General features: G+C 35.6%; 2 protein-coding genes across 2 annotated transcripts; both read right to left on the reverse strand.

Moving 5' to 3' along the window:
* Positions 1-860: 860 nt before the first annotated feature.
* On the reverse strand, positions 861-1,778 carry LOC106831592 (olfactory receptor 51A4). Its single transcript, XM_014841900.3, has one exon. The coding sequence runs from the start codon at positions 1,695-1,697 to the stop codon at positions 861-863; it is 837 nt and encodes a 278-aa protein (XP_014697386.2). The 5' UTR covers positions 1,698-1,778.
* A 7,101-nt stretch (positions 1,779-8,879) lies between these two features.
* Positions 8,880-9,821, reverse strand: LOC106831591 (olfactory receptor 51A7-like). Its single transcript, XM_014841899.3, has one exon. It carries the CDS (start codon positions 9,819-9,821, stop codon positions 8,880-8,882), a length of 942 nt encoding a protein of 313 aa, XP_014697385.1.
* Positions 9,822-10,158: the final 337 nt, after the last annotated feature.

The raw sequence follows: 10,158 nt of genomic DNA on the forward strand, positions 1-10,158 counted from the left end.
AGAGATTTAAAATGGGTCATAATTTGAACTGAGGGCTTAGGTAATGTATGACAAAATTAAGTTGAAACTTTAAAAAGTGAGTAGAAATGAGTTATATGAAATAGGAGTCAAGAGCTTTCTAGGAAAAGAGGTCAGGTGTGAAAGCTTACAAGAAATAGAAAAATTTGTAAATTCAACAAATATTCAGAAGGTCAATGTAGCTGGAGTTTGATTATCTGACAATGTTGGAGAGGTAGATAGAGTCAAGGACATGTATAGTCTTACAGTATGTACTTTATTGCTTTCATTCTATTCTCAAAGAAGAGTTCATATTTAAAAGAGACATTACATCATTCAGTTTGTCTTTTAAAAAGATCACTCTCACCTTGTGTAACGAATCAGTTGGAAAGCAGCAAGAGTAGACATCTTAGAAACTAAAGAGGTTATTGCAGTATTTCACTAAAGAAATGGCGACATACTAGGATCATTAAAACAGAGATAAAGAGGAGAACAGAATGAAGATATAATTTGGATCTAGAATCAGAACTTAGTATAGATAGATTGAATGTGGAGATGAGGAATCCACATCTGTCAGCAAGATAGATAGATACCAGCTTTTGTCTGTCTAGATTGGAATTTGTTACTTTTATCAGAGATGACATCATAAGGCATCCATTTTCATTTTTGTTAACTGGGATGGAGACCCCAGGCAATTGACTTTCTGTTTCAGTTTTATGCCCATGTTCAATATGCAGTTTTAATGAAATAAGTCTGATGATAATAACAAGAAAAATATATTTATATCAAATATTGGGGTTTCTCAAACTCACCTTTAATCTCCCAAGACACTTCCACAATATGTTTTCTACCATATATGATTATTATATTTGCTTCTGACAAAATTTTGCTACAACTCTTACTCTAATCTGCTTAGTTTTCACACAGTACACAATTGGGTTCATCAGTGGAGGCACAAGTAAGAGAACATTTGCCATGAGAACATTGAAGAGGGGAGAGACATGCCGGGCAAAACGATGGACAATGGCAAGGTTGAGGATGGGCAGATAGAAGATGATCACTGCACAGATATGTGAGACACAGGTATTGAGGGCCTTGAGCTGCTCCTTTTGGGACGCAATTCCCAGTACTGTCCTGAGGATCAGGATGTAAGACACAACAATGAGCATAAAGTCTGCCATGAGGCAGAGCGCTCCAAAAAAGCCATAGATGACATCAATTCGGTTGTCAGAGCAAGCCAACTTCATGACATCCTGACGGAGGCAGTAAGAATGGGATAATCTACTTTTCTTACAATATTTCAAACTTCTCAAAGTGAAGGGGAAGGGAAGCACCAGGAGGATGCTCTTAAAGGAGAATATTATTCCTATTTGGGCAACTCTGACAGTAGTAAGAACGGAGCTGTATCTCAGAGGGTTGTGGATGGCCAGGAAGCGGTCAAATGACGTGATCAAGAGTATTGAGGACTCCATTGCTGTGAATCCATGGATGAAGAATTCCTGGGCAAAGCAGGCATTGGCAGAAATTTCAGGAGCATTGAATAAAAAGATCCTCAATATGGTAGGAAGAGAGGATAAGGACAATCCCAAGTCAGACAAGGCCAACATGGAGAGGAAATAATACATGGGCTCATGCAAGGAAGACTCTGTCTTGATGACAGAAAGGATGGTGCAGTTTCCCAGAATAGCAGCAAGATACATGCAGCAGATGGGGATGGAGATCCAGATGTGTGCATATTCCAGCCCTGGAACGCCAACCAAGAAGAAGGTGGTGATTTCAACATAACGATGTGTTGATAATGAACATGATGCATTTAGAAGGCTCTGCAATGAAACAGAGATTGTTGATTGGGTTAAATATGGATATCTGAAAATGGTAGAAAAAGAAAAGAGGAGTGGTTGAAGTCTCTTTTGATGGAACAAAAAATGTACGTGACTATCATATGGTGAAAAGTGGATGCCACTTTAGAATATACTGATATCATAGATTAGGAAAATCACTTTTGGATATGGTTTTCCTATAGAGAAACTAGAAATGTATTTTGCATTAAGATATGAATCTGATTTTATTTTTCCTGTAAAATATTAGTAAATCCCAGTCAGTTAATCTGGAATCCTCTACTATTTCTTGCTTTCACATTTGAAATAAGATGTTAGGTAGAAACATGATTTCTAGAATGACACTATATGAAGGGAAAAGAATCTCAGAACTCAATTTCTTCCTACCTTTTGAAACTGCCACAAAAGTATGGTCTTCTCAAAAACAAACTCTCCTTAGCTCTATCCCTTGCATCTGGAAATTTCTGGTTATTTAAACATCCTTTAAAAATCTCCACTATTTTCAAATCATTATATATGTATAAGGGAAGTCACTGCAGAGCTCACTGACATATTACGTCTCATTTTCTCCTGGCCCATAATTTGCAACCAGTTGTGTAGTGTTGACAGGAGAGTAATAACCTGAAGTGGTCGTTATCACAACTTAGGAGAACTTGAATTCTGTTGAAGGTTTATCCCCTAAAAGGTAAATAATCCATTTCTATAGTCTCTGAAAGGAACAATTTTCCAAGTGATACGACTTTTGGAGCTGTCTTCCTGCTGTATATGAAATTCTATGTGGTTGATTGCCAAAAAAGAGAAGTAAAGTAAAAGCAGAAGAGATTAAAATACCTGAGTACTCACCAGAGAGTGGATATTTTGGAGAACACTTTTGAGAATAACTGAAGGATTCTAGCATAAAATCTCAGAAGTCATTGGATTTGTCTGCCACCAAAGATTCCCCGTGATGTATGAGGGCTTATCTCTTTTTCTTCCCTAATCACCTGCACTGAACTCTCTGGGGATTGCAGCCAGGCTGGATCTGTTCTGCGAATAGGAATAAACATGTTTAGACACAGTAAATCCACAGAGACAGCTAATAGGAAAGAAATGAAGTAAGTTTCTAGACCTTGAATTAGGGGCTATTTTGGTTGAAGAGAGATACTTAATAATCAGGTATGGAAGAGACATAGCAAATCCTGTGCAAAATCGCTGACACTTCTGTTAGGTATTTGGATCAGATATTGCCCCTCTGCCCTAGACAGAGTCAAAGGAGAGATGCTATGAGTTGAACATGTGCATTCAAGGAAGTGATGTAAGGCAAACACTCTATGATATATATTTTTAACCGAGACTTTACTTCTGAACCCTGGATCAAATCTTCCAGATATTCCTGTACATCAGTAACTAAATAGCCCTTAAAACCAACTTGTCCAAATTAGACTCCATTTCTCCCTTCCCAAATCTGCCCTTTTCTTAGGGACCCATCACCATAATATGTCTTTATGCTTAATATTTCACAAACCAAAAATCTGACATCTTTAATCTCTTCTCTCTCACACTTTCTACCTAACAGAAGTGTCAACGTTGAAGTGTTTTTCTTATAATAAAATAAAACATTATAGATTAGTTGAAGTTTCTCTTGGCCCTATAAATGAAATGTTAATGAAGATATGCATATCACACAGATGGGATGCAGCTTCGTCAGGGTCTCTATGAAAAGTATAGATGAAGATTATTTATTAGGAAAAAATAGTTGAAAACTCAGATATAACTTTCTTTTCAAGAACGTAGTAAACAAATAACAAGTTAAACCCAAAGGAAAAGGGAAAGTAACATTAGAAGTCAATAAAACAGAGGGTCAATGCTGGTGTCCTAATGGTTAAGTTCAGCTTTCTCTGCTTCAGCTGCCCAGCTTCGGTTCCCAGGTGTGGACCTACACCACTCGTCTGTCAGTGGCCATGCTGTGGTGGCAGCTCACATACAAAAAGAGGAAGATTGTCAGCTCATTTGAGCTTAGAGTGAATCTTCCTACAAAAAGGGGAAGATTGGCAGTGCATGTTAGCTCAGGGTGAACGTTCCTCAGCAAAAAAAGAAATCCTTAAAGTAGAAATCTGACATAAAACAGAAAAAGTCAATAAAACAGAAATTTGGTACTTTGTAAACTGTAAGAAAATCCATTAGAAAACTTAGCAAAACTGATCAAGAACAGAGAAAGAAAACGCAAAATGTATATTAATAATGAAAATAGGGACCATAACTGCAGATCCTACATACATTTTAAAGATAACAAGTAGATATAATGAATACAATAAACAACCTTTCTTTTTAATTTTTAATTTTTTTATGTTTTTCCTTTTTTCTCCCCAAAGCCCCCCAGTACATAGTTGTATATTCTTCGTTGTGGGTCCTTCTAGTTGTGGCATGTGGGACGCTGCCTCAGCGTGGTTTGATGAGCAGTGCCATATCTGCGCCCAGGATTCCAACCAACGAAACACTGGGCCACCTGCAGCAGAGTGCGTGAACTTAACCACTCAGCCGCGGGGCCAGCCCCAACCTTTTACTAAAGCAAATAAATTCGACTAAATGGACAAATTCTTTGAAGAACACTCACCTCCAGAACTTAAATAAGAAGAAAGACAAAAGATGGATAGTTCTATATCTGTTGACAAAATTTAATACATTAAAAAAAGTCTTCAAAGAAATTTTAAATCAAGAGAGTTTCATTTGAATTTATACTATCCATCTAAGAAAGAAAGAATATGAATACTAAACATACTCTTTCAATATGTTTAGAAACTTCCTAACTGGTTTCCTGAGTGATATCTAAACCAGACAATTATATTATAAAAAAATAATTAATGGCTAGTATGTCTTATGAACATAGATCCAAACATTTAAAAATTAATAAATAGTGTATAATGATCTATAAAAAGCATAATATATAGTGACAAAGTACAGTTTATCTTCTAAGACAAAGTTTTCCAAAATCATGAATGTACTTCATTGTGACTGACAAAAGGGATAAATTCACATGATCACTTCATTAGCTAAAATTCAAACTTTTTTTAATCACAAAATCTCTAAATAAATTAGAAGTAGAAGGGTACTACATTAATTTGAAAAAGACATATGCAAAAAATACAACAGCTAAAAATATTTTAAGGAAAAAATATTGAGCATTTCCCCACTAATGTCTGGAAAAGTCAAGAATGTTTCTATCAGTATTTGTGTTCAAAATAGTTTGAGATGTCCAAGATAGTGTAATATAGGCAGAAAAAAGAAATGAAAGTATAACCATTTGAAAGAATAATAAAAATGTCTCTATTTGGAAATGATAAAAGTGTATATGTAAAATCTATAAACATTAAATATTTGATTAGAAAAGCTAGCTAAATATAAAAACAATATACAAAACTGAAATTCTGCATAATTGAAAGTGATCTGAAATTAAAATTGTAAACACCATATACGATAGGCTCAAAAACATCAAATATATACAAATAAATGTAATAAAATACTATCAAAATTCTAAATGGAGAGCTTTAACATTTTGCAGAAAATTTTAAGAAGACCTTAATAAATAGATATACCTTGTTTATTAATTAGAAAATTATAAGTTGTTAAAAAGGCAATTCTTCCCAAGATAATGTATTGACAGCACAATTGTAGTCAAATTCTAGAAGGTTTTTATTGTGAAAATTGACAAGTTGCTTATAAAATTTATATGAACATACAAAAGACCCAAGACAGGTAAAGAAAAAAGTTGGATGAGTTACACCATTAGATATCATGACTAACTCTACAGCTGCCTTTATTAAGCAGGGGAGTATTCATATGAGAATAGACTAATTAACGAAATAGAATGGAATCCAGATATTGACGCATATATATATTGTCACTTGATTTATGACATTTACACAATTCAATAGGAAAAAGAAAGTCTTTTCAAGAGAGGGAACAATTTACATGCCAATAAAGAGAAAAAAATCTTGAGCTTTATGAAAAATTAAGTTGAATAATAGACTTAACAATTAAATGTAAAAAGCAAAAGGTTTTAGAAGAGTAATTATAATAATGTCTTCATGACCTTGGGAAAACCAAGCACACAGGAAAATTAATCTCAAGCAGCAATAATTTATTACTTGCAATTAATCAAAAAAAAGAACTTCTATTCATTGAATGACTATTTTAAGAGAGCGAAAAGACAAGCCACCTATTAGGAATAAATATTCCCCTTACACATATCTGACAAAGGATATATAAAGATCTCCTAAAAATTAATAAATAAAATATCATAAAAAATAGACAGTGTGCTTGAACTGGCACTGTCCAATTTGCATTTAGGAAAATGAAAATTAGTATCACAGTGAGATGCTATAACATATGTACTAGAATGACTAACACTAAAAAGATTAATAATCCCAACTTTTGGTGAAAATATAAAGCAAGTGGAACTCTCATACTTTGCAGGTGAGAGTCTAAACTGGTACAAGTTATTTGGTGAAAAACAGCTTAGCGTTATCGTTTACTATAGATAAATATGCCTACCCTGTGATGTGAAAATTTCGTTTCTAGAGAAATTAGCTCACATTCAAACAAACATAGTTCTAAGAAGGTCCATAGAAACTTTACAGACACAATTTGGAAACAATTTTAATAGCCATCAAGGGGAGAACTGGTTAGAAATAATTCTGTATTCTGATTTAATTGGCCTGTTACCTGATGGTAACTGGCCTGATGTTACCTTATTACCCAACTTTTAAAAATCTCCCCAGACAATTCTAATGTCTTGCCAAGATTGAGAAGAGAGGTTTCCATGGTTCTTGTAAAGATGCTATCAGTCAAGATGACATATACCTTGGTGCCTGCCTGTATTCTCAAGCACAGCATTCTAAAGCTCACTGTAGTTTTCCATAATGATTCACAGGTATTAAATAAGTACATTTGTTTGCAATCACTGGTGTGGTGGAATGATGTATGTATTATCTAAGAACTACCAATAAAATCCCTACAGGCTACCATGTGAGTTGATTACTTATGTGTCTTTTAATAAAATCACTTTTTTAAAGTAATGTTCTTGATATTATTATTTCTCACTGATGTCATTCCATCTTTGGCAGTTTAAAAAATCGCTTATGCAACCAGGGCCTTTCCTGGAATGTCCTACTTGAGAATGTTGCTCATTTAATCAGGTATGACCAGTCACTTTTAGGGAACTAAGGATGACTTTATGGAGCCTAAGCTGACAAAACCCAGCCTGGTAAACTAGCTTGTCACTTGACTTACAGGTTCAGCCCTTAGAAGTGGCAAGGGAGGCCAGAATTCTGGGATGTTTGAGGGAGTTCGAGAAAATAGAATATTGTCCAAATGTATAAAAATCTGAAGGAGTAACTTGATAGAGGCAATTTTTTGGTTGTCACTTCCTATCCTAGATGTAGTGTATGACAGCAGCTTTTAAATGTCCCATCTGAGATTCTGTATGGAAATCTCCAGAATTGCAAATTTAGGAAGGCCTATCTGGAAAATTAACATTCTTTCTGCCTTTTGTGTAAATAATGAGGCCAAATCTAATGAGGAGAGCCGTATTTTTCAATCAAGAACAATCTCTCTTTGAAATTAGATTCTATTAAAATGAGGGAGAGTATATGGAAAAATAAGTACTTCAGTGGAAAACTCTGCATTGTCTAAGCACTCCCTTATGAGTTGTTTGATTCTGACTATTTGGGAGCTTTGTATTTTCAATCTTTGAGCTATTTTCCAATGCTGAACATTGTGGATACTAATAGCAATCAAAGTAATTTATGTTGATAGACTTGTAAATAAATTCTGCATGGTGGAGGGTCAATTTGCATCTGTCCCTCAAGATGGAAAAATACATATTTTTACTCATTTGCAAATTAATGTCGACATTCTTATTTATAAATGTATCTTTTGTATGGGTTCACCTTTGAACTGGTTATATTATTTACCTAGTTCTTTCATTAAAAATTAGATGGGGGCTGGCTCTACAGCTGAGGAGTGTTTGCCTGCTCCGCTCCAGTGGCCCAGAATTTCGCTGGTTTGGATGCTGTGCGTGGACCTAGCACTGCTCGTCAAACCATGCTGAGGAGATGTCCAATGTAGCACAGCCAGAAGGACCTACAGCTAGAATATACAACTATGTACTGTAGGCCTCTGAGGAGGAGGAGGAGGAGGAGAAGAAATATTGGCAAGAGATGTTAGCTCAGGTGCCAATCTTAAGGAAAAAAAAACAGACTTAAATGTTAAGAAAAAATATATGAGATGAGATCTTTAGTGAATGTTCATTTTATATCTTTGTGGGAGCTGTAATTTTGCTTTTTTTGAAAGTTAGTCTTTTTCAGGATTGACCTTTTTGCATGGGAGAGAGAGAAATATGTTATAAAGGGTATAATGACTTGTGGAATTAAGTAGAAGTCCCATAGAAACCTGAAAGACAGGAAACTTTCTAGCCTGTGTAACTTAGAAGGTGATATTTTAATGCTTAGAAAGGAAATATTGAAACAAATGAAAGAACGAAATTCTTCTTATATTTTGTAAGCTCTGCATATATGAATATTTGTATGTTTGCTGGTTGTGTGTGTGTCATTGCCCATCTCAGTTTCAGTTCCTGAGTGCACAGATATATCTCATAAAAGCAAAAACTATATATTGAAAAGGGATAATTTAAATGAAGAGGCAATCCTTTGTCACTTCTGATCACTATCCAGTTGTTCTATATGTGTATACTGTAAATTCTCAAATGAACACATGGACTATTCCTTTAAGCATGATGAAAATCACAAGCATACGTTGTGTTCATAAGGCTGATAAAGCAAGCTGGGTGAAAGCCAAACCTTAAAATACATTTTATGTTTATTCTACACAAGGACCTCAGCCTAAATCCCAAAGCAACAAATTTTCAGACTGCTTCTTCAATCTTAACAAACATGTTGAGACATGATATTATAAAGTAATTAATATATGGTGAGATTCCTTATCAATTCATTCTGCTTGTTCAATGTTGTTTACTGATTGGGTTTTCATTGTGGTTAACCATCCTTGTCAGCCTTGCTTCTGACATAGTTTCCCTAAAACGATGTTTCTTATCTGCTGGCTCTTCACACAGTATACAATGGGGTTCATCAGTGGAGGTACCAGCAGGAAAACATCAGCCATGAGGATCCTAATGATTGGGGAACTGTGTTTGGCAAACCGGTAGATGGCAGATAAGGAGATAATGGGAACATAGAAAATGAGCACGGCACAGATGTGGGAAACACACGTATTGAGGACCTTGAGCCTTTCCCTCTGTGATGCTATGCTCAACACTGCTTTCAATATCATCACGTAGGACGTGAAAATAAATGTTAAGTCTAGGATGCCTGTGAGTGCCACAAATAAGCCATAGATGACATTGACCTTGTTGTCAGAGCAGGCCAGCTTCATGACATCCTGATGGAGGCAGTATGAGTGGGAAAGGAGGTTCTTCTTACAGTATTTTAGATGTTTTAGAGTGAAAGGGAAAGGAAGGATCAACAAAACATTTTTGAGAGAAAAAGCAAGCCCAATTTTGGTGACTTTAGCACTTGTCAGGATGGAGGTGTATCTCAGAGGATTACAGATGGCAATAAAGCGATCAAAGGACATGAGGAGAAGTACTGATGACTCCATAGCTGAGAATCCATGAATGAAAAACTCTTGGGCAATGCAGGCATCCGGGGAAATTCCTGGAGCATTGAACAAGAATATCCTTAGCATGGTAGGGAGAGAGGAGAGGGACAATCCCAGGTCAGAGAGAGCCAACATGGAGAGAAAATAGTACATGGGTTCATGCAAAGAAGGCTCTGTTTTTATAAAAAATAGGATGGTGCAGTTCCCCAGTAGGGCAACAAGGTACATGAGGCAAATGGGGATGGAGACCCAAATTTTATCAGACTCCATCCCTGGGATCCCAATGAGGAAGAAGTTAGAGATTTCAGTTTCAGAGGTGTTGACGGTGGACATGCCAGGTATACGAAGAAATCAAGATGAGAGGCTTCCTGCAGTAGTGCAAATAGATTGGCTCAAATAGCCGACTCTATCTTAAGGCAATCATTGAAGAATGTGAACACACACAATTCGTAGATGCAAACCTAAATGGATAAAAATAGATAGATAGAGAAGTAAATATTATTATTCAACTAAAGTGAAAACAGAGAAAAGTAAAACAGATATCAAAATTGAATTTAAACAGATGCAGATTATAACATGCAAGCTCTATACAAGGACTGACTGGTCAAGTAATTATACAGATGCCTATTTCCCCATTCAGGGACTTAAGACTTTTGTCTTTTTTATGTAA

Source organism: Equus asinus, chromosome 20 (assembly GCF_041296235.1).
Source record: "Equus asinus isolate D_3611 breed Donkey chromosome 20, EquAss-T2T_v2, whole genome shotgun sequence".
NCBI lineage: Eukaryota > Metazoa > Chordata > Mammalia > Perissodactyla > Equidae > Equus > Equus asinus.